Source organism: Trichomonas vaginalis, chromosome V (genome assembly GCF_026262505.1).
Source record: "Trichomonas vaginalis G3 chromosome V, whole genome shotgun sequence".
NCBI classification, from domain to species: Eukaryota; Parabasalia; order Trichomonadida; family Trichomonadidae; genus Trichomonas; species Trichomonas vaginalis.
The window spans coordinates 3,295,215-3,319,620 of NC_067207.1; the positions used below are offsets into that span (position 1 = coordinate 3,295,215).

General features: G+C 30.3%; 11 protein-coding genes across 11 annotated transcripts, besides 3 other annotated features; 3 read left to right on the forward strand and 8 right to left on the reverse strand.

Annotated features, from left to right (window-relative positions):
- Window positions 1-16: 16 nt before the first annotated feature.
- TVAGG3_0271370 (structural constituent of ribosome) lies at window positions 17-565 on the reverse strand (the record flags this gene model as incomplete). The annotated part of the gene is made up of 1 exon (XM_001580872.2): window positions 107-562. The coding sequence occupies one exon, from the start codon at window positions 560-562 to the stop codon at window positions 107-109; it is 456 nt and encodes a 151-aa protein (XP_001580922.1).
- A 471-nt stretch (window positions 566-1,036) lies between these two features.
- Window positions 1,037-1,552, reverse strand: TVAGG3_0271380 (Chain L Uncharacterized rRNA-Binding Protein; the record flags this gene model as incomplete). The annotated part of the gene is made up of 1 exon (XM_001580873.2): window positions 1,065-1,532. The coding sequence occupies one exon, from the start codon at window positions 1,530-1,532 to the stop codon at window positions 1,065-1,067; it is 468 nt and encodes a 155-aa protein (XP_001580923.1).
- Window positions 1,553-1,678: 126 nt separating this feature from the next.
- On the reverse strand, window positions 1,679-3,037 carry TVAGG3_0271390 (uncharacterized protein; the record flags this gene model as incomplete). The annotated part of the gene is made up of 1 exon (XM_001580874.2): window positions 1,979-3,028. One exon carries the CDS (start codon window positions 3,026-3,028, stop codon window positions 1,979-1,981), a length of 1,050 nt encoding a protein of 349 aa, XP_001580924.2.
- A 351-nt stretch (window positions 3,038-3,388) lies between these two features.
- Window positions 3,389-5,148: a mobile genetic element.
- A 603-nt stretch (window positions 5,149-5,751) lies between these two features.
- Window positions 5,752-7,460, reverse strand: TVAGG3_0271410 (STKc AMPK-like domain-containing protein; the record flags this gene model as incomplete). The annotated part of the gene is made up of 1 exon (XM_001580875.1): window positions 6,225-7,319. One exon carries the CDS (start codon window positions 7,317-7,319, stop codon window positions 6,225-6,227), a length of 1,095 nt encoding a protein of 364 aa, XP_001580925.1.
- A 2,295-nt stretch (window positions 7,461-9,755) lies between these two features.
- On the forward strand, window positions 9,756-11,048 carry TVAGG3_0271420 (uncharacterized protein; the record flags this gene model as incomplete). The annotated part of the gene is made up of 1 exon (XM_001580876.1): window positions 9,809-11,017. The coding sequence occupies one exon, from the start codon at window positions 9,809-9,811 to the stop codon at window positions 11,015-11,017; it is 1,209 nt and encodes a 402-aa protein (XP_001580926.1).
- A 72-nt stretch (window positions 11,049-11,120) lies between these two features.
- Window positions 11,121-11,150: a mobile genetic element.
- Window positions 11,151-12,181: 1,031 nt separating this feature from the next.
- TVAGG3_0271440 (uncharacterized protein) lies at window positions 12,182-13,873 on the reverse strand (the record flags this gene model as incomplete). The annotated part of the gene is made up of 1 exon (XM_001580877.1): window positions 13,055-13,873. One exon carries the CDS (start codon window positions 13,871-13,873, stop codon window positions 13,055-13,057), a length of 819 nt encoding a protein of 272 aa, XP_001580927.1.
- A 255-nt stretch (window positions 13,874-14,128) lies between these two features.
- Window positions 14,129-15,433, reverse strand: TVAGG3_0271450 (uncharacterized protein; the record flags this gene model as incomplete). The annotated part of the gene is made up of 1 exon (XM_001580878.1): window positions 14,140-15,399. One exon carries the CDS (start codon window positions 15,397-15,399, stop codon window positions 14,140-14,142), a length of 1,260 nt encoding a protein of 419 aa, XP_001580928.1.
- Window positions 15,434-15,524: 91 nt separating this feature from the next.
- On the reverse strand, window positions 15,525-16,549 carry TVAGG3_0271460 (HIT-like family; the record flags this gene model as incomplete). The annotated part of the gene is made up of 1 exon (XM_001580879.1): window positions 15,605-16,465. The coding sequence occupies one exon, from the start codon at window positions 16,463-16,465 to the stop codon at window positions 15,605-15,607; it is 861 nt and encodes a 286-aa protein (XP_001580929.1).
- A 458-nt stretch (window positions 16,550-17,007) lies between these two features.
- Window positions 17,008-18,460, reverse strand: TVAGG3_0271470 (vacuolar fusion protein CCZ1 homolog-related family; the record flags this gene model as incomplete). Its single annotated transcript, XM_001580880.1, has 1 exon — window positions 17,162-18,460. One exon carries the CDS (start codon window positions 18,458-18,460, stop codon window positions 17,162-17,164), a length of 1,299 nt encoding a protein of 432 aa, XP_001580930.1.
- Window positions 18,461-20,354: 1,894 nt separating this feature from the next.
- Window positions 20,355-21,953: a mobile genetic element.
- A 116-nt stretch (window positions 21,954-22,069) lies between these two features.
- On the forward strand, window positions 22,070-22,910 carry TVAGG3_0271490 (RNA polymerase II transcription regulator recruiting protein; the record flags this gene model as incomplete). The annotated part of the gene is made up of 1 exon (XM_001580881.2): window positions 22,072-22,821. The coding sequence occupies one exon, from the start codon at window positions 22,072-22,074 to the stop codon at window positions 22,819-22,821; it is 750 nt and encodes a 249-aa protein (XP_001580931.1).
- A 388-nt stretch (window positions 22,911-23,298) lies between these two features.
- Window positions 23,299-24,397, forward strand: TVAGG3_0271500 (uncharacterized protein; the record flags this gene model as incomplete). Its single annotated transcript, XM_001580882.2, has 1 exon — window positions 24,063-24,335. One exon carries the CDS (start codon window positions 24,063-24,065, stop codon window positions 24,333-24,335), a length of 273 nt encoding a protein of 90 aa, XP_001580932.1.
- Between the last annotated feature and the right edge of the window lie 9 nt (window positions 24,398-24,406).

Sequence of the window (24,406 nt, forward strand, 5' to 3'; positions counted from 1 at the left end):
TAACTTTTTCGTATGTAATAGAAAATTAAAATCTTGGTAGATGTTTTTTTGTAGAAAAAAAATTTATTGTAGATCAAGAATTTAGTAAAATGAATAAGTGTCGTATTTACTGAACTTTCTCGCAGACACCACCAGCAGCCTTGATCTTCTTCTCAGCTTCCTCAGAGAAGTCCTTAGCGCGAACAACGAATGGGATCTTTGGAAGTTCACCACGAGCAAGAACTTTGAAGAAACCGTTCTGGACGCAGTCGATAACTGGGACAGCATCGCCCTTCTTGGCAGCAGCAGCCTTGACGCGAACTTCTTCTGGAACAAGTGTCCAAAGCTTATCAACGTTAATTGTTGGCTCATACTCGTCAGCACGGTTCTTCATGAGGTGGAGATGGCGCATACCAACCTTGCCGAAGTAACCTGGGTGGAAGCGGTCGAACCATGTTCTCTGATGGTGCTGACCACCAGCACGACCGTGGCCACCTGGCGAAACACGGTGCTTACCGACACGACCGAAACCCATAGAGACTTGACCACGGAGTTTTCTGCTCTTGTGGAAACGAGTTGGCATTAGAAAAAAGGATCGCCCAAACCGCACTCAATTTCTATCGTCTTCAAGACAAACTAAATTTTTTTACGGAAAAAGATTGCAAATTTAATGAAGCTTCAGTGCGTACATCATTGTTCGTAAGCAAAATTATCGTTTTTCAAGAAAAATTCGAAATGGTCAATCTAATTTTATTGGATATCTTGCCGTAATATGATATTCATTGAAAGCAAACAAAGTTTAGTTAACTCATTTACTTTTTAACCTGAAATTTGAACTTTTGAAAATATTCAATTTTACAAAAGCAGTCCCAAGATACTATAGCGATTAAATCTATTTACTAGATCATAAAAAGGTTTCAAATCCTAAAGAGATGATCATAGAAAAGGTTGATTTAGGAAAAATATTCAAAATTGAATTTAAAAGTAAAACCAGATTATGCAAATCTGTTTAGCTCAATGAATCAGAATTATTTGAAAAAAAATGAAGTTGATTCTAAGACCAACCTTGAAATAGTAGGTATTGTTTAGAAGACACGGAATTGTCTCTTGTCAGCACCGACAGCGGCTGGCTTAACGTGGATAACGTTGAAGTGGACTGTCTTGGAGAGTGGGCGGCACTCAGCGACTGTAACAAGATCACCTTCCTTGACGAGGAAAGCTGGGGAAATGTGAGCTGGGATCTTTGTGTGGCGCTTCTCGAAACGCTTGTACTTGCGGATCCACTGAAGGTAGTCGCGGCGGATGATGATTGTGCGGCGCATCTTTGTAGAAACGACGACACCACGGAGGACACGGCCACGGATGGAGACTGTGCCTGTGAATGGGCACTTGGCATCGATGTACTCACGCTCTTCAGCTGTCTTTGGTGTTTCGATCTTAAGACCGATGGACTTGACGTAGCGCTGCTTCTTCTCAGCGTTAGCATGCTTCTTGGAAGCAAGGAAAAGTTGTGGCTGCTTCTGGAAGGCACGCTCTGTCTGAACTGTGGACATCAAAAACGAAAGGCCATGACTTTCGTAAACTTCAGAATTTTTTTGTGAATCTTGAAAAAAGAAAAAGAAAAGTTTAGGGGCAGGCCGGAATCGAACCGACTACCCAGGGATCTGCAATCCCTTGCTCTACCGGTGAGCTACTACCCCTTTTACATATATTTAATGTAATAATTATCCGTAATACATAAAAAACCTAACAATAACTTTTTCATTAGAAAATCTCTATTAGATCTGAGGTTCAATCTTAATAAGTATCAAATTACTTGATATCACTTTAGATCGATAAAAATAATTCTTACTCACATCAAATTTGAATGAAATATCCACTCTATTCAAAAAATTATTTTAAAAATTCTATTTTCTTCAATTACCCAAAATAAGAAACAATATTTACTAATTCTATGCATTGTTACAGTTGCATTCAATCAGTAATCAAAACTATATACTCAACTACTTTCGTCATCATCAACAAGAGGTTGATTTGTTGATTTTTCGGAGTTTATATGGACCTTCTGTTGGTCTTCAGTGTTTGTTGTATCATTATCATTACCGTTATCTGAATTGCTATTTCCAGTATGTTGGATTGGGAAGAAATAGACAGTAGATGTACTCTTGATATTTGTGAGTTGGTTTTCTGTCTCATCGCCTGAAACTCTCTTCTTTGCCTTCATACTGACACAGATTAAAATTGCGACAGCGCCAACTACAAATATGAAGCCACCAAATGCTATACCAATAATAGCACCTGTGGAAATACCATCAGAATCATAATAATACTTAGAAGGATCAATAAATTCGACAAATAAAATTGAATCATTATCAATTATTCCAGAAACAGTTACTTGTTGTGGAAGTTCACTGTATGTAGATGATAGTTTTATATAGCCTTGATTCAACTGAGAATCGGAAGACCAATGTGCAAATGCAAAGGTTGAAGTAAATTCTTCTGTCTGTGAATAATTCATCTTTAAACTATTTGATCCAAGCTCGTCATTTGTATAATTAAGTTCGTCATCAGGATCTAATCCAGATGTTGTAATAGTAAAGGTTAATTTTTGAGGATTTACGTAAAGGAGACAAATTTCTTGGTTATCAGCCATTGTAATGTTTGCTTCTTCGCTAAAAGTTGATGTTGAACTCTTTATAATGTAAGGGGTTCCAGAACCGACATATGTAATCACATTCTTGCAATCAGAATATAAATCACCATACTGAAATATTGTAAAATAGCATGTTTTTGCTACATTATTTGGATTTGTAACAGTAAATGATCCATTGTATGTTGTGAAGTTAAGACCAATTGTATCATTACTTCCTAATATTGTATCTTGGGAAGCTTTGACTTGACCTGTAAAATCTTTTGGATTATGAAATATCAAAAACGTCTTCGGCTCAATATCAATGACTATAAATTCACCACTTGCAATGTTGGTGCTATGGGAGCCTGATGAATATACCTCTGATTTTGAGCAGATCAGAAAGATGGATAGGAGCATTGAATTAAATTGTAAACTAATCCAAAATCTTTATAAATGTAAAAAAATACCATATGGCGTATTGATATAATGTTTGACTATTATGTTGAACGAAGTAATATTATTTAATTTTCCTCAAAAACCATATTGAATTTTGATAAGAAAAATTTTTTGCCGAGATCGGCTCATATATTGGAATTATCTATATTTTTTCAAAGCTTACTTTCCGTTACATTTTCATTTAATGAGCCATGTATCATTCAAAAATATCTGAAATTTGAGAATAATACGTCAAAATTAAAAAACAACTCGATTTAGATTAATATCACGTCATAACTTAAATTCAGCTAAATTATAGTTAGGCAAAGTAAATTGTACAATGGGGAGAAGCTTCCTAAACTTTTTAATCCCATAAATATGGTCATTATCTGGAATAAAGAGTTAAGCGTCATATGTCACTTTTTGTACTCAGGAAACATCGACTTTATGCGTTATGACTTTTCGATGAGGAAACAAGTGTTCACGTATTATAAACTTCCTTATTCCAATAAACCGACCCTAAACATAATTAATTCTAAGCATGATAATGGTCTCTTTTCTATGATAACCAAATCAATTTGGTTATCATAGTAAAGCACCAAAAACTGGAATAGGAATCGGCAATATGGAATCATGAAGCAACTCCGATAAAATAAATATGGAACATTCATACATCCATTCCCTATTTTTAACCATATTATATTTTCAAACAAAATTCTCGTACTATTTTCAATAAAATTTGCATAACCTTGTTATTACTCTTAGGCGAAAGATGATTTTAATGTTAATTTTATAGAAGAACTTTTAATGCATAATAAAATAAACATTTCCTATAAATTTAGACTTAAAACGGTGACAATAAACAAGCTTTAGTCTAGAAATTAATTTTCTACTACTATAAATGCATCTTTATCTTTAATTAGAAAAAAATTTATCAATTTTATTATCCAGATGAAAAAAGAAGTGACATATGATATTTTATCTAATTTAAAATCTTTTATTGATTGTTTTTAAAAACTTTGCATTTTGTATGAGTATTTCATGTTTAAATCAGTATAAATACGCAAAATACTTATGAAATTCCAGCTGTTATTCAGTACTATTCATTTTTCAGCAATCATTAACTGTGGAAGAGTATGGCAAACGTTCGATAATGATCATGTATACTCAGATCATCAAGAATGAATTAAAGTCAATGCAGGGAAATGGATAATCCGATTAAAAACCCCAAAAAGGAAAAAGATATTATATGAACGTCTCACAAATGGTTAGTACTAAGCTCTTTCCTGATGATTGAATATTCTTTCATATTTTTGTATATTGTAAGGGATTTTCTCCCCAAATATATAATACCTTCCTTATAAACGATCTACTTTCTTTGAATACAAGTATAATTTTACATTTTAGGAAAAAAATTTATTTTTTCAAATTTATCTTATAACAATAGAGATTTATATATGTGTGTGTCAATATAGGCTTTAGTGGTATAAAATTGGGTAGATTTTGTTTTATTTTGAGTAAAAAATTCAAAAAATACTACCTCATTTTGCGTGCAAAGGAATAGTCAGAGCTATTTAATAACATTTTACGAATGAACTATGGAATTACTATAACTTTTGAAGAAATTTCAAAGTTAATAGAAGATTGTATTTTAGAAATCAGCTAAAAGAATGATGTGCATGCATCAAGCGTTAAAGTATCCTAATCAGAATATAGTAATATACAATGATTAGCAAAGCAGATTTGAATCGGCAAGAAGAGTTGTTTAAAAAATCAGTTGAGTCTTCTCTAGTTTCCACACTGCCTATTCCTGTTTAAGTGCGGTTATTCCTATTCCAGTTTTTGGTGCTTTACTATGATAACCAAATTGATTTGGTTATCATAGAAAAGAGACCATTATCATGCTTAGAATTAATTATGTTTAGGGTCGGTTTATTGGAATAAGGAAGTTTATAATACGTGAACACTTGTTTCCTCATCGAAAAGTCATAACGCATAAAGTCGATGTTTCCTGAGTACAAAAAGTGACATATGACGCTTAACTCTTTATTCCAGATAATGACCATATTTATGGGATTAAAAAGTTTAGGAAGCTTCTCCCCAATTTTTTTTCAAGCTTACTACCATAAAAAATTTATCAACGATTTATGATCGAGCGCAATATCAATACTAGTTGTTTTTGATAAAGCATATCCTTACCAGTTAAAACGCATGCAAATGATGGTGATAATGTCCTAAATATTTCGTCGAACACAATAATTCCGTTCATAAATATGATTTGAATGTTTCCCCATATTGGCTACCCATTGTATTATTCTGGATATGAATAGAAAGCATTAATTCCATAGGATACAAGGAATGATTTTTGATGGATCTGCTCTCTTGCTTAATTTATAAACAATATCTAGGTTTGTATTTTTTGTTATGTTTCCGTGGACCAAATTGAAATTCGCTCCTTAATTAACATTTCAAGAGCAAGCATATTAGCAATGAAGCATAAAAATACAATATATTTAATCTATAATTTAAAATTTGATCTGGGGTTATTTCCTTTTTGAACATTTATATAATCATTTATTCGAGATTTGATCAAAATGTAATTTGAAGTAGAATATTGTGTAAATTTTGTAAATGTACAGGAATTTAAGAGATTTATTTATAAAATAGCTTATAATAACATATTTTTGAGGAAAATATTTTAAAAATTAAGCAGTAATTGGTTTTAATATAGAAAAATAATAAGAACAGTTTATTATACTACAACACAAAAACAAAAGAGCCGAGTTAAACTAAATCCGTTTCACTCGATTTGACAATAGGAAAAAACATCATGGATAAAACAAAATTAATTAGTAAATATTCATTGGTGATCTCATTTAAGTCAAATGAATCAGTTTTCTTTGTTATCTTCTCGGAAATGATTTCGCATCATATATTCGAATGAAATCATGGTATTTTCTGATCGATTTACCAATATCCTTCGATAACTAAATGATTTGCATTAAATAAATCTATTATTATTGCTTTTTTGAACAAAATATGAAATTGAATTTGTTAAAAATCCAAAATCATTCAGTAATAGCGAGAGTATCAACAGTACTCTAATATTAAGCGAACTACGAAGCATAATCGTTGCGAAATTAAAAATAATAATGGAAAATTTTCGAAAAAAATTCGGTCAAACGGGTCTAGATGTAATTCCATTGCAATGAGAAGGCTTCTTGAATAGTAATTGATTAGCTGTAACTCTCGCTGTTTGTCTTAATTGAGTTTTTTCGTTAGAATAGACTCCACCTAAGGATCGTTCGATTGGTCCGCATGTAACGCTTGCGCATTTATAAAGAGGAAGTTCCCCGAGGTAATTTGAACTTGTATCTCTATCGAAAAACTTATCGACTTGTCTGAGGCTTACGGAAAGCTTTTTTGGCGCTGTAACAGACTTATGAGAAGGAGCTGACTGTAACCATGGATGAGATAACGCTTGTTCGACGTTTAATCTTGTTTCTGGGTTTGGATCCATTAAACCACGAATGAATCTTTTTCCGAGCTCAGAAACATAAGATGGTATTGAGTAATCGGCTTTTTGAATTTGATCGAACAATTGAGATTGGTTTCTTTTTGTCCACGGTAATTGGCCTGTAAGCATTGCGAAACAGAGTACGCCGCAGCTCCACATGTCGCTCTTTCTGCCATCATACGATCCACCTCTTATGCACTCAGGAGAAGCGTAACATGGAGATCCACATGGTGTTTCTGCAAGTCCAACAGCAGTTACGAATCTTGAAAGGCCAAAATCGGATATTTTTGCATGACCTTGCTCATCGAGTAGAATATTTTCTGGTTTGATATCGCGATGACAGATGCCAAGATTATGAACGTAACATAAAGCTTCAAGAATCTGTTTCATGTAATATTTTGCTTCTATTTCTGATAGTCTCTCATTTTCGATGATTTGCTCATACAGTTCTCCGTTGGAACAGAGCTCCATTATGATATAATAATTATTTTCATCTTTGAATAAATCATATAATTGTACAATGCCCGGATGGTTTAGCTGACGGATTATTCTGATTTCGGTTTCGAATCTTTCGGATAAGTTTGAAGCAACTAATTTGTTTTTTGGAATAATTTTCGCAGCAAAAAGTTGCCCGGAAACAGAATCTTCCACAATCTTGACTACTGAGAAGGAACCTTTGCCAATCGGACCCATGAATCTGTAATTCTCGAGAGTAGGGGGTGTAATAACATCATTCACGGGCTCCATATTTTGCATGTTAAATTTTCATAAGTTTACAATTTTGTCTAAAAATTCTCAGTGAAAACTGCGGAGTGGTTTCGATAACTTTTCTTTTATATGATCATTGGGCATCATTTTAGACAAGAAATTTTCGCAAAGGGGTTTTCAAAATTTTCTCTCCCCATAAACCAAATTGTGTCATGTTTTCTTTCAATTTTTCACCAATCTTTATCTGCTGAATTTTCAATTGGAATTAAAGCGCATCTCGATATTTTGATCGCAATAATAATTTTATAGTCGAATGTCTATATTACGAAATCCTTTCATTAATCTCTTTAAATTCCTAGTTCTTTATCTACCAAACTGCGGATGTGCATATAAATATTAATTGTAAAACTGCAACTCTTCATTCTTATAGCATGATACCCCCTTACTGCAAAAAAAATTATCTCGATTATTTTGGCATTTTAAATTAGACCGTTGAATGGTTTAAAGAAAAGGGGGGAACTCATTTTTTAGACCAAAAAAGTGGCACCTGAGTATATTGTTTCTGCTTTATCTGATCATTGAAACGGAATTGATCCACGTTATTAGTATGAAACAATGATATACTAGGGACTAAAGAATATTAGTATTACAAAAACCCAATTATTCGATGTTCAACTCATCATATCTTGCATTAAAGTTGATACCTTTATTTTTTCGAAATATTACAACAGTAGCAACCTTACGTATTACCAATGATAGCCAGAGTACTACTTTGGCATAAAAAAATTAAAACGATATTAAAACAACAGATTGACTAGTCATTCTGGTATAGTATCATGCATACTACCAGGTGATAAAATCTCAAATATCTTAGCTTAACTTCTGTTTGATTATGAGATACAGATCTAATGTTGCTTGTTTTGTAGCCATAGTCACTAACTAATAACATTATTATGATAAGAAGACTAAGTGTGCGAGTTTAATATACATTTGATTCAGATTTATTATCGAAAATCAAATCACAATATATATCTTGAACTCATCTGTTAATAAAATCATGATATTATTGATTGTTTTCTAGATGTTTACAATATTTTCTAAACATGTGAAGATATTCCTTAATTTGAACCAGAAATAATTTTAAATTACTAACAATGGATGGTTAGCTATATAGAATAATATATTATTTTTGATAGTAAACTATGACTGATTTATAATTTAGGAATATATTCTTCTTTTCTATATCTTTGAAAAATAGTTATATGATTTTGCTGTATAAGTGATATATTTTAGTAGAAATATTATAGAATAGCAAAAATAAAAAGGTTTTGTCGATTTATAACACAATGAAAATGGTTTATTTCTCTCTAAATTATAAATTTTCAAAAAAATTAACCTCATTTTTCCAAAAAAAATCGAGAATTGAAAAAAACGTTATCATTTTCTAGAAAATTGCATAGGCTTTTTCTAAAATGAAAAAAATTTGGAGAAACTCACCAAGGAGAGCTTCATTCTAAGTGTCTAAAGCAATTGCTATCAGTCAAAAAAACCTCGAAAATTTTAAATATTGATATCGATTTTGATCAATCACTTAAAATCGATTGTTTGCAGTCGTTGTTATCACATATTATTAAATTCTAATATACTTGAACATACTACAAATTGTTTTTGAAACTTATCAACATTTCGCGCAATTTAACAATACTCCAACTCTCATACACAGTTCCCATTACCACAGTCTCATTTTAAGAAGAAATGATTAATAAAATCTAAGATCTAACAATTTAATTACCCAATTCGAATAATATTTTTAATTATAAATACTTATTTGTGCATGTTTTATATACAGATGTAGAAAGAAAAACGAATAAAGTGTTTCTTCAGAAAAATACCTGAAAGCACCCTAATCATTAAACAATTTACTTTTTTAGCATCGAATTTTGCTCGTCTTGAGCTATATTTTTCGTTTAATTTTCATAATACGATAATACATATGGGTTATCAAGTAAAGTATGGATATTTTAGAAGATGATAATATATCTCGAAATCAAACGAAAGTCATTCTATGAGTCCATACACACTATTACTATACTTCATATGTCAAGCATAATGGGAACAATTTTGGTCGATACCTTTGTTGTCGACGAAGTTCCCCCCTTTTGTTTAAAGACATCATTATTCTAAACTCGTAGTGAATTATTTCACTAACCCATTTTCAAAAAGACATTTGTCAGAAATCGTCATCGACATTTAATGTCTTGTTCTTATTTTTCAAAAATTAAGTGAAAATATGAAGAATAAACGCGAAAGACAATATATATCTTTTTTGTGCAGTTCCAATCTCCCGTCAGTTTTTCAATTTGAGATGATTTCGATTGGATAGCATTTGAAACAGATTTATGTGAATATGGCGATATATACTTATTGAATCTTTAGGAGAAATATTTGCATAAAAGATAAAATCTAATAAAATATACGTTTAAATTATTTTTTGGCCTCTTATGGCGAGTTCTACGAGTAGGCTGAAAAATCTTGTTATGGATATATCGGATTACAAGAAAAGACTTGATTCATTAGATTTATTTATTGGAAATCTTGAGCATCGTAATGGTAAGAAAAATTCATCGAAATCTTCAAGCAACATTCAATCTCCTCCTATTAAAACAACAGTATCGTATGTAAATAATAAGAAAAGTAGTACAAAAACATCAAAAAGTAAAAGACATAATAAAATAATGTCGAGAGATCTCAATAACATTGACTTCAATATGGATAGTCACATTGAAGAAGATCTGTATAATCAACAAATTCAATCCCTTCGCTTTATTGAATCATCTCTAAAAAATAAAATGCAAATCCTCCAAAATAAACTAGAAGACTTAAATAGCCGCGCTGCAATTGCAAACAAATCCTTAAGTATTGAATGCTTAGATATAACTGCCCTTGAAAAACGTATTTTAGGAATGGAAACATTTAATTCTGAACTGAAACGCATAGATAATGAAGCTCCAGATGAGATATTTCGATTAAACATGGTTGTAAATACACTAGAATCTGATAATTCTTTAAGAAAACAAGAATTACAGTCAAGAAAATTAAAATTGGAGCAAGAAATTGAAGAAATGAATCAAAATCAATTTAACAAAAGATTAAATCATACTTCATTTATAGGTGGTTTAAATCCCACTCAAAACGAGAGAAGATTGAAAATTGTTGCAATGTTCGACAATATTGATGAACTAATAAGACAAAATATGATAGAACGTGAGAGAATTGAATCTGAGTATAGAAAAAAGATGAAGAAAATCAGCAATCTTCAAAAAATTTTGAATCACATTGATAACATAACAATATCAATTCATGATCAAAATATTTCAATTTCGAAGTTAGATGCCGAAGAAAAATCGTTAATTATGAACAAAAACTCAATATCACGCATTCTGAATTCTTCATCCATGATTTCACAAGAAATAAACGTGAAAGATAAGATCTCAGACCTGAGAAGAGAGATTATAGAAAATGACGCAAAACTTAAAGCAAAGGCTTCCGAATTAGAAGAGAAAAGAAAGCAAATTGCTGAATTCGAAAATATTTTGAATCGCAGAACAGTTCAAATTGAAGAAATTGAGAATGCAGCATACTTGGAATCGCCACGTAAATCTACATCTCCTCCTCAATCACCTGACCCAAGAAATAAAACAGAAGTCACTCAAAGTAGTTTCGATTCAATATCAGATATTTTATAATTTATTTTTTATTGTTTGTCTGTAAAAATACCATGAATATGTTAACATGATAAATACTAGTGAGAATTCTTTGATACAACTTAAGAAAAAGCTGTATTTTACTGAGTAGGTGACAAAAGTGCATACTCTTAAACAACCGTCGGATTTCCGGGTGAAATCGTGACACACTTTCGTCTTTCGTAGGCAGTGGTGGTTGTTACAAAAGGTAACTTCGAATGTAGCGTGAAATCTGCAAAAAAAATTCTGAAATTTGAATGGAGAACACAAAAATTGAATAGTTTACGTCAATAAAAAAGAGAAAAATGAAGCCAATGTGTCTCGAACCTAGGACTTAGAGCAGCAATCCCACTGTTTATCCCATTACACTACATGCATCTCTCACATCAGTGAATGAGATCAACTATATGATAACTTTTTTCCCATTATATTCTTGTGGAAAAGTGACAAATAGCAACTTTGACCCTCTCTCGTAAAAATACCATGAATATGTTAACATGATAAATACTAGTGAGAATTCTTTGATACAACTTAAGAAAAAGCTGTATTTTACTTACCGTTGTGATATCGTCTTGTATTCTCTCATGAATCGAGCTTATTTTTATAATGAAAGGCTCTGAATATCAATTGCATAGAGAATATTGACTGTGAAAGATTATTGTTTGATACGATTCATATTTTTCTGATAGAATTTACAAGTCTCAACATCTCAAATTTTACGTTCTATAATTTTCCATCTAATGAAAATGATCTTAATTAGAATGTGGTTAAAAAATATAAAATGTATTCAATTTTGCGATCACGTTTTATCGTCTTTTCAAAAATTCAATCAATTGGAATTTTTTTCGAGTTTTTATATGTACATCAATATAATATTGATAAAATAAGGATTAAATTTTTCAAAGCGATTAACGATTTATTGATTTATTCAATTTTATTGGCCTATTTTGATTGTATCATATGCATCAGTAATATGAAATGGATCTAATTATTAATTCTTGCAAAGTGAAATTATTTTTGATTGATTAGTTTTCATTATTTTCTATAAAGAAATCGGTTTTCCTCTATCTACCAATTATTAAATACTTATTCATTCATCAGAAATATAGTATGTACGAAAATTCTGGTTTAAATCCTTCGATTTCAGTTCAAATTAGATGAAGGAATTCAAATTTCACCGGAACCTTGATTCATATTATATAACAATACTCCTTTATGGTTATGTAAAATTATTTCGATCACTAGAAAAATTCCGCTCATCCAATTTATTTTGAGTTGAGCGGAAAACCAGAAAAGTGACAAATTTGACTGCATATAAATTTTAGATCTCTTTTCACATATGCTTCTATTATCGTGCTTGACTAATCATGCGCGATCAATGTGTGATTCGAGTTCTGATATATGTTTCGAAAAACAGACTACATTTTCCTTTATCATCGGATTTATTATCGGAATTAACTTAATCATCCTTTCAATGATACTAATCAGGTGGTTTAGCCGCTCTGAAGAAGAAATAGATATAGAAAAACCGCAAGTTTTCGAAGTTAATAATGAAAAAGATAAATGTAATTGCCTTACTTCTTGCTGGTAATATATTTACTTAGAATAAAATTGTTTGTATCTTTTATGTTAAAAATATTAATTTTTACATGCTCCTTTCTTTATCTTATAAAGATTTAAATATTTGATCGGTATTAATGGCATAATATTGCAGATCTATTCGATTTATGCACAATGTTTGATAATTTTATTAATTATCCCTCAATCAAGCATAAGGTTTCTTCCGATTTTGTTGTAATTTCATATGGAAGCAATTAATTCGGAAACCCCTTTTGTGGTTCACCTCTTTGAGTGAAATTTATTACAAATAGAGCTATGTTAATATTGGCAATTTCTAAACGTAATATTTTCCAAGCTTTTTCTTATGAAAGAGCAATAATTCTGCAATATGTAATTGTGCTTGTAGTAAAACTATGAATGATACTAAAACTAGGAGTTAATAACAACATACAATCTTTAATTTAATAACAAACAAAAAAATTATAAGTTTCCGTGCAATATATTCTCTGAAAGAACAGCAGCGATATCAGGATTAGTAGAAGGATGATATTCAAAGATATTATTGAAAAAGCACTCATCTTCGTCGGAAAAGTTTGAAAATGGATTGCAAAACTGAAAGAGCATGTATATCTTGGATAGAAATCTTGATATCGAGAAGTTACATGATGTATTAATCCTTTCAATCTTATTTGGTTTTGATCTTGTAAATTCTTGGAAAAGCACAGCACTATGTACTATCCCTAAGTTAGCTAATGACAAATTACTGTCTTTTGGAAGTAATTCAGATGAGGTACTAATTTTAAAATTATTTCCTGGTCCAAACTCTTCATCAAGCCATTTATGTAATACAGATACACTATCTGTCTCATAAAATGTATGATTTTTTGAAAATTTTTGACCGCGAGCATAGATAATAACCTTTTTTGCAGATTTTTCGTTATTTTCAATTAATTCTGATTGTTGGAATGAATCAATTCTTATTTCTGCTAAGTAACTTGCAAATTCTTCTGGATTTGGGTAATTTGATATCCAGCATTTCGAAATCTGAGTTGAATGTGGACCAAAAACGAATAATGAAGTAGGTTGAAAGTATCCAAATTGAGCAGTAAATGATGTATAATCTGCAATTGATTCGCTTAACGTAATTCGATATATAATCGCGTTATTTGGAATTGAATTTAAGACTGGAATTGAATTAAATAGCCAATCAGCTTCATTCTGAGTATTTTCAATAGAAATGATTAGAATTCTTGCTGGTTCATGCGATTTTAAATTTAAAGCATCACTAAGAGATTTCATCAATAAAAATGACTATATATTGTAATTGCAAATACTGGAGAATCGCCCAAAATAGCATTAGTTAACAATGAAATGATTAAGAAATTCGTTGATTTCGAATAATGATATGAATCTTTTGCAATTTAGTTGAATCAGGATATCTCATCCTGGAATGTGTTAAGAAATATTACATTACAATGAAAAGTCCATAAATGAGATATTTGTAACTGAAACTTATCAAATAAAAAAAAATTAATTTTTAAAATAACAAAATATACAAAATTGAGCTAATTGGCGAAACCATTTTCATCAGCATCTGCATCAGCCCTTCGAGCATATGTGAGTGAGTTTCCTTTGCTGTAATCCGAAAGTTGTTTGCAGAATTTTTCAAATCTCTTAACTTTGAACGTTGTCCATAGCTTAGAATCAAGATTAAGCCTAGGAATGGCAGTATCTTCAATAGGAACCCAATATTTTCCGAATACTGCATCTCCAATTTCTCGAAATGCCAAAGCGTAGTTGAAATTGTCATCATTTCCATTAGACCCTGACTTCTGAGATGTTGAGTCTTTCGATTTCTTAGGAGGAATGAAAACACTGGAATCTTCTGAATCTGAGTCTTGATTTTGCTTGCTTTCTGGTGGTGGTTCATCTGATCTCGATGATTTGGACTTTTTAATTGGTACATATGAACTGGATTCTTCTTGATCTGAATCTGATAATTGTGGTGGAGGTTTTTTAGCCTGAGGCTCTTCTTTTCTTGTATAGCTACCCCAAGAATCATCAGAATCATCTTGTTCTTCTACTTTAACTGTTTGTTTATTGTTATTTGCTGGATATTCTTTCCAAGATTCGTTATCTGAATTTTGTTCATCAGTAATTACTTTGGATTGTTGATTTGCTTTTTGTGCTGGATATTCTTCCCATGATTTATCAGAATCATTACCATTATAATCACGAACTTGGCGTTTCGACGATTTCTTAGGACTTTCGTTGTTTTCTGTTTCTTGGTTATCCTCCCATTGCTCTTTGTCTTTATTAAATGAATTTTCTTGATTATTAATTGATCTAGCCTTTACAGGAGAAGAAGGATTTGATGATTGTGCTTCCCAACTCTTTTCTGTTGGTTTTTGATCATTAATTCCTTTCCTATTATCTGCAGCGTAATCTTTAGTAAACCACTCTGCATCTGAATCGTGAGTATGATTATTTTGCTCTTGTTTTCTTGGTAGTGGAGAATTTAGCATGCCACGTGGCGATTTGAATGGCTGTTTTTCTTTTTTATCTTCTTTTGGTTTTGGTTCTTCGTTTTCTTGATCATCTGAGTTCGAGTAGTAATTTTGGAATCGTTGAGGTTGTTTATTCCGCTGGTTTTTGTAAGAATTTTCGAGATTTTGATTATCGTTATCTTTCTTTTTTGGTTTTTGAGGCATTGGAGGCTTTCCTGTTAACAGATTTGATATACACCCGAAGTAGCTCGGCAGCGCATCGCCTTTATGTAGTTCTTCTAATTTAGTCTGAACAAAAGTATCCCAATCCGCATCCATAATTATGATTAAATCTGAATAAATTAAGACAACGCTGACAACTTACTAACCAAGGAAGACCTAATTTAAAGGAATAATGACGAAGAAACAAAGAAAATAAAACTCTGATTTATTATATTAACATTGCCAGATAGTTTCTGTTTATTTTAACAATTTATATGAAAAACAAGATATATTTATTCTGATTTTCATTAATATGAGGATATTATACACAAGATAATGGGTCGAATGCAAAATGCAGACGATTCTTCGGATGGTCCTGACACTTCTTCCAATTCTCAAGCCAGACGTCGCGATTTGGATGAATTGCATATAATTCTGGAGAATATGGCTGAAGAACACCAAAAATTAAGCTTGATGGTGGTCGTTCGTAGTTGAAGTTGAAAACGTCGCCAGATAGTTTCTGCCATGTACGATAACCTGTAAAGTTGTGATAGCGGGCAAAAGAAACCATAGCTTTAAATACGCTTTCACGCAAGTACTGTAGTTGTTGGAGTAATCTTTGAGGATCTTTCTCGTAAAGGATCGGTTTCTTTGGTATAAAGTTAATTCTTGGAAAATATTCATGAATTTCAACATAATAGTCTTCCCATTCTGTTTCGCAGAGCTTATCACTGACAGGTTTGACAGTTTCGATTAAGTGAAGCTCATCTTCTTTGTATTGAAAGTGTTTTTTGATTAAAAATTGGCATTTTTTCTCAATTTGGTCATAAATGACTTTAGGAGTTTCCTTTCCTTCCATTTTCTTGGAAGCAAAGTCTGCAAAATCTTTGCTTTTAACAACTACGTGTACGTGGAAATGATCTGCACTACGGAAATTGCCAAAGTGATGGCAAAGTAAGCAAGGGCATTGTAATATGGCAACTACATGCTGAACAATGTACCAAAATTCGTTTTTGTGAGGTCTATCAAAATCAAATAAATTATTTCCGTGATCTGGTTCAATATCTGTTCTTGAACGGATAATTAAATGTGACCTTCCTTGGTATGGATTAACAAGAGCAAAAAAATGATCTTCTTTCGATAAAATAATATCGTTTTCGTAATCAAGTCTTTTATTACTCATCTTCTGAAGTCACTTTTTTATGATGAAAAATATAAGTTTGGATAAAAACAATCAACTACTGATACTGTACATTGTTGATCTTAAAATTTTTACTCTTATTGCGTTTTCTTTAATCAGGTCACTAGTGTTAAAGGTTTTCTCCATCAGAATCATATTCTAATGCTGACGTATTAGCTGGATTCTATTGATTCTATCTATTTGTTTCATATAAAATAATTTTTTGATGAAAAAGTATTTTATAAAGTCAAATTTGTACTTGAAATAAGAAATATACATAAAATAATGATGACATATCGTTTTGGTATTATGATCTAATCATTATTTTGCGATTAATTATAATTTCAATTTTGATTCTTTGATGTTTTTCCAAAAAAATTTTAAAATCATAAAAATAAATTCAAAAAGCTAAGTGTTGTCTTTCATAATTTGGAAAACAAAAAAAATTTGGAATTCAACACTGCATCTAAGATTCATCTTGAGATGAAATCAAGGTATTTCGCATCTTAGTTTTTCCATAATATGCGATACGAATAATCCATATGCAAAAAATTAACAATTTTATCGAAAAACTTCTTGCAATTCAGGATATATTGGAGTCTGCATGTCAATAGCATACCAAAATAAAGAACAAGTCCAATACTACGAAAATATAAAAAAAATACACATATTTTAAGAATAGAACATTTATAAATAAAATCAAACAATGTTACAAACGCTTCTCTGCTTCTGAGAATTCTCTCTTAACCTCTGAATAATTTGGCATGTGTTCAGATTTCGATACAAACCTTCATCTTCCTTCTGCGATGCTACGAGACTTTCCGCATTCTCACAGTGAACGCAGAGAATGTAGTAATGGTTCTCAGAAGGCACCAAAATCGAAGAAGAAGTAGGCGAGTAAGTTTTTGAGATTTCGTGTAAGTGTATGAATGCTTGATGGACGAATTGATGGTCCTTCGGTGCAAATTTGTCACTTTGACATGTAAGTTTGTTTCCATCATTAAGAGCACGCGTGTAAGGGATTGGAGAGAAAGGAATTGGCTTTGGATAGCAAACCTTGAGGGCTTTGTTGAGTTTCTTGAGTCTGGAAGGCATTTCAAGATAAGTTTGGTCAGATAAAATGAGATCTGTTGGAATTGTAAGAATTATCTTGAATTTATGGTATTTGAATGCAACGAACAGATGTGGTTTGCCATCATAATAAATAGGCTGCTGATAAATCGACGTCATTCCACGTGCATCAGCGTATAAACCAAGAAGCCAAGAAAATTCGCTTTGACAAATGGGATTATGCAAATACATATACTTAAACTTCTTTCTCATAGCGAAAGAAATAGCTCTAGTAATGGTAGGATTGAGTGTTGTATAAATTACTCGATGTTTTGAATATAAAATGATAATGTTATCAAAATACTTCGGTTGTTGGTTGAGAATATCTTGACATATTGCATTGATGTCATTTTCGCCTTCTGGAAGCTGAACTTGAACAGCTTGAGCGTGATATGAATCATAAAGGTAAGTAATATCGAGACTATTCCAATTAATTGACTCTACAATGTATTTAAATCCTTCAGGTATTTTGGAGATGAGTTTTTTGAGATCATTTTGTCCAAAATTAGAATCATCTTCAGGAATTGGAACAAAAAAGTGAGAAAACATCATTTTGCAATAGCCAAGAAGAGATGACATTAATGATCGCTTGTTAGTCATTGGTGAATTTAAAGAAATTGCCATCCAAATTGGTCCACATAATTTGAGCAATCCAATTTCATGATCTTTTGTATCAATATAATCGCATGGTTCTGATGTTCCCCATTTTTCGCAAAAATTAATAAATGTTATTAATAGACCGGTTATATTCAATTTAAAGTTTTCAGCTTGCTCTTTCTGGGAATAAAACCAATAAATTGTCGGGTCTTGCGCTTCCTTTGTGGGAGGAATTGCATCAAAAACAATAAAGGCATGAAGTTTTGAAGATTGATTTTCGATCTCTGCCATTTATGACAAATCAGATTTAAAAATTTTGAATGTTATACATCAAAGAATAATATTAAAGAATTCATATAATTTCTGATCCGGTGAATTTTATGGGGTCTGGAACAAAAAATTATAGGGCTTCAAGGTTAAAGAAAGCTCTCAATATTAAATGAACTAAGATACCAAGTAATTTGACAGCATTAAATTAAAATTTATCATTAAAAAAAATCTGATAGCAACGAAAGTAAAGAATAAATCACTATTAATGCAATTTTATTGATTTATTATACACACATATGAAAACTTTAATAGCAAAAACAAAATATACAGATCGTCAATTTCGATGATTTTGGGAAAACAAAATATTCTAATAATATAGTTACGAACTTATTTACAATTGTTTCAGCATGCAAAATTTATTAATCAACTAGTTGAAAATCAACCCTAACATGGTTTACAATAAAAATATTTGGATTCAAAGTGAATCATATGAATGGTGTTAATGTAAAACATTTAATCAAAATCGAACATGCAAATCATGTGTTAATTAACTAGAATAATGATATCACTCACCCAATTTTTTCAAATTTTGTCGATTTGAGTGAAGAAGTTGAAATGTTGAGTTCTCAAAAAATCATAAAATATAATATTTCAAATAATTTGAAGATCAATTTGTTCTGTATATATGGAATACAGGGAATTTATTAAGTAAATATTTGAACCCCATTTTACGTTTCAGGTTTTTGAAAAAGTATCGAAATAAAGGATGAAAATTAGAAATCTGGAAATAACACGTTTGGAGCATGTAATAAGTTTTCGATCTAGCCAAATATAGCAAAAAAGGAGTTCAGTGAAGGAAAAATGTAAAGTGTAAAAAATATAAACAAGGGATATGATTATAATATCACATATTAAAAAAAAATTGAGATAGTTTGATAAAAATGAATGGCGTAGAGTTTCTTAAATAGGAATTGATGCAATTATTATGAGTAATAGCATAAAACAATTTGAAAAATCCTATCGGAAAAATTTAACATATTGCAGGTTTAAAGGAGTAAACTTTAAATACCTTGAATGATGGATTTTTTCTCTTGACATTGAAAATTGAATAATGGTATTAAAATTGAGATGATTGTTTGAAAACGTATTGAATGTTTAAAAAAATTGACGATAGAATTCAACAATGTAACAAATGCAATGATTCAATAAGTAATTGAAAAAGATTTTGAGAGATTTTTCAAAATGAAAAAATTTATTAAAATTTAACTTCAGATATTTTGTATAATCTATTTCAATATTTTTGTTTTAATGCAAAGTTTTTGTGATAAATATCGATTTTTAATTTCAATTCATAATTTCATGGTTTAGATTTGCTTATTATTTTTCATTAACTTTAAAATTCGAAAAACATTTGATATTGAATGAATCTTATTCAAAAATTTTTTAAATTGTGAGCATTATTTTTTCAAATTCAATATTCAGTATCTTACAAATCAATTAAATTGCTTTATCTAAATACTTTTCTTGTATAATATTTAAACGAATACGTTGAAAATAGGTATTTTAAATGTAAATTATCAATTTTGAGCTCAATTCAATTTCCAATGATTTTAATTTGTATATTTTAAAAATCTTCTTTAGGCTATTTTCTCTAATTAAACAAAATTACATTTCTTTAAAATTAATTTTGCAAATTACCTCAGACTTTTCAGAGGATTGAAAGGCAACTCAATCCTCTGAAATAGTCTGTGGTAATTTTTAGTCTCTACACTATTTCAATATAAGCTCCATATTTAAACAGTTTTTAAAAATCGAGCTTTGAAAAGTGTGATGAGACTTTTATTTTCTGTGATAAATCTGCAATTCATTATAATTTATTCTGATCATACTAAATACATCATCTTTTCTTTAATCAAAAAAAGGTACATTCACTATTTTTGACAAAATTTTAAATTTTCATGGAGTTGTAAATCTTATAATAACTAGATGAATAAGGAATGAATCCCAGTATAATGTGCATCATTATATTAAACACTATATGTAAGGCTAATGATTCTATTAACACTTATGAAGATCTATAGTATTTGAGCAGATAAATTTGATAATTTCCAAAACTCTTATATTTCAAAATTAAAGTGTGCGAATGCATTTAAATGAGAGCAAAAAGAGATTGATGCTGTTAAAACTAGGTGTTAATTTGCAATTATTTCGCATCACAAGAACTACCCAGTAAATTCGGCTATCTTTCTTTGCAATTATTCTCCATTATACCTATAATATAATGGTTAGGGTTTGAAGAAAAGTTACTAGAGAATTATTGACTTTTGAAATAATGCAGAATTTTACTTGAAGAAATCATTAATTTATGAGTTCCAAATTGCTAAGCATGACGAAGGATCATTAAATTTGCTACAATTAAATACATTTATTGCAGAATTAAGATTTTTGAAATTAAAAGTTTGAAATATTGCCTTTTTGAATAAAAATTTAAATTTTATTATATAATCATGATAATATCTTATAGAAATTAAAAGAAAATATTTTAAACCATTCAAATATTTTGAATGTCTTATCAATTTAAAATATTAAAAGATAGCTTGATTTTATCATCATTAGTTGTTATCAAAGTTTTCTTCTTTTGATGAACAACAGTAAATGATTTGTTAATTACTTGTCTTCCTTTTTCGCAGCAAAATCGAAAGTTATGATGATAATCTTGCTGTCAATTTTGAAACTCTCTGATTTACAAGTAAGCATTCCTTTGGAAAAGCAGTCCTATTCTGTTTTCAAGATATTTTAAAGCCTCCATTTCATACAATGCGCAGATCTATTCGAAATTGCAAGAACTCTCAAGAAAAATGCAGCATCAAAGAAGATTCCATAGTTTCTAGCATCAAAAATTTACAACCTTAATACAACAGTTAAAGAGAAGCTCGAAAAGAAAATATTTAACCATAAAGCTGGAAACCATTCGATATCTACTATTGGATCTAATAAAAAGTTAATTATAACATATTTTACATGCTATTTGTTGACTTTGTTCCATTATATTACCATATATATCTTTTTGAAATCTAAAATATTTTTACGATTTTAACCATGTGTTGTTGAAACCATATATCAATCTTAGCTAAAGTATAGTTTATGAGTCTGTCACCATCTAACGTATGAATTTGCAAAAATGTCAAATATGTTCATTTTTTCTGTAGATTCAGCCATAATTTCACGTTGTTATACTATTCAACTATTATTCAATATTTGTATCGATTTAAATATATGATGAGATGCTTAGTTCTCCTGGAAATCGATTTTTAATCGCAATTTTAACTTTCCAAAAAAAATTCAAAAATAAAAATCCCTCTCAATTTTCTAAGTTTTATAACTCGCCAAATCTCTAGCCAAATTTTTTTTTGCCCGTATAAATATTGTTAGGCACTATATAGGGATGCTATTTATCCTATTTTCATCCCATTTTACTGTTATCGCCTAGTGAATGTACCTTTAATCAAAAAAAGCAACATTGAATTAACAATTATCTCCATAAAATTGAACTGAATTTAATCTCTTCATTCAATTCAAATTTGAGAAGAACTCTCAATAAAAAAAATATTTTTTTCTTCATAATATCTTTGATGACAAAGCCTCTTGAACTCGTTGCAAGTCAATTTATCAGAAACTATGGAATCAATGTTCCAGAGGAATCCATTAAGAGATGCGAAGACAGCCTTATAGGCTACATAAACGGTGAAATAGATTACCAAAATTGTCATTCTGTTTTAATTGATCACATTAAATCTGATGATCCGCTTGTCCAAATCAAAGCTATTCTTAGCGTAGGAAATTCTCCTCTTCCAAGCTATTCTTCTAATGCCATTAAGTTTACTCGTAATGGAAGAAAAATAGTAAAAAGCTGGTCTAAAATCGAAGACAACAGACTCCTCTTTGCAATTCATAAGTTCGGGCTTAATAATTGGCAGAAAATTGCCGAATTTGTTGGTAACAATCGTTCTAAAACTCAATGTTCTCAAAGATGGTTCCGTGTTCTAGATCCACGCATTAAGAAGGGTCCATGGACAGAAGAAGAGGAATCTCTCTTAATTCATCTTGTTCAGAGATACGGCCTTAAATCATGGAAACAGATCGCAGAACATATGGAGCAGAGAACAGATACACAATGCCGTTATCATTACAACTTATTACCAGAAAATAGGAAGGTTCAATTTAAAAGTGAAGAACAAGAATCGCCAAGTGAAGAACAGCCTCTTACTCCGCTTCCAGAATCTCTTACGAATCTTAATCCTTCCGTTATTTCTCAATTTTTAGATATTCAATTCCCACAAAATTCCGAATTTTTTGATTTTGAAACATCTTTTACTGTTTAAAAATGATCTATAATTGAAATTTATTTTTTTTATATTTGTAATAATTAAATTGTATGTCCTTTCAATAAATAAAATCCTATCGTATGACAAATATATATTTTTATGTTAATATGAATCTATGCAGCTTGTATAACAATTTCTTTTCAATTATTTTTTGATAACTGTGTCATAATAAATTGAATTTTTGATTTTGCCAGATTTGATGATATATTTTATTTTGTGGATTATGAAATGCAAACATTATATATCATTTTTTTATATAATTATTTTTATTTTCATATTGAAAGTAGTTCGAAGATTGAGAACACTTTTTCAATGCGAAGTTTACAATCCCTTATAAAATTGATATCCAAGCTTTGCAACTTCAATTGAAAATATATATATACACACAAAATTTCAAAATATTTTTAAAATATCCCTATATCTTTTAATAGATTCTGAAAATTAAAAGTATTTCAAAAATTCATTCAAAAAAATTTTTCCTCATGCTTTATACTCTCTTACATTTAACATTGTACAGTTGGATATCAATATATGATCAATGCAGCCTTAATCTTGCCATTATTCAGAAAGATTGGGATTCTTTTTACCAAACTTCGGGCAATCCAACACTTTTTAACAAAAACAATACAATAACGATCAATGATGTTACAAATAGATACAATGTATATATAAGAGACTGCATTTATATTGAAATCAAACAAAAAATCATCTCAATTTTCTATACGAATTCTGAACATCGATGCTTAATTGAAGAATGCAAGTTCATCAGTTGTGAACCATCAAGCAGTGATATTTTGTGGAGAAATTCAGGCCATATCGTTATTAATCAATGCAATTTTGACTCTACAAAAGGTGGTGAAAATAGTGCCATACTTGTAATGGTGGATCGTTACTCGAAAGATTATTTACTAGAATCATCAATAACATATATTAATGGAGGTAATTTTGCATTAAGCATGAGTTCTTTCCGATGTTATGAAGTAAACAATACCTTGAACAGTTGTAAATATGTTAGTTGTGGATCTTTTGTACTTAACAATGAGCATGGTTTTATTGATTATTGCCAATATGTTAATAATACTCAGACATCGAGTATAAAACATTATGAAGATGGAACATGTTCGTTATTTTTGTCTGAAGTCAGTTAGAATGAAGTTCCAGCTTCTTACTCTATACTTTATACGAATTTTATTGGTAATTCAAAAACTATTGCCGGACATCCCCATATAAGCTCAAATATGATAACATCATTTAAGTATTGTACATTCAAGGATAACAAAGGCGGTCCATTAATCGGTTCAGTAAAGGATTTCATATTTTTTGATGATTGCGAATTAGAAAATAATGAAGAAGGCGGCACATTGGATAGAATGTATGTTGGAAAAACATATAATTTCAAAATAATACATACAAGCAAGCCTAAAACATATGAAAAAATTGTTTGTCCAATCACAGAAGACATTCACTTTGCCGACCTAGTACGAGCTAAGCAACACCGTCTAAACCAATAAGAGGTTTGTAGAAAATCTAAATTGTTTTGAATAAATATTATTTTTTTTTTAGTAAAACAAACACAAAAATA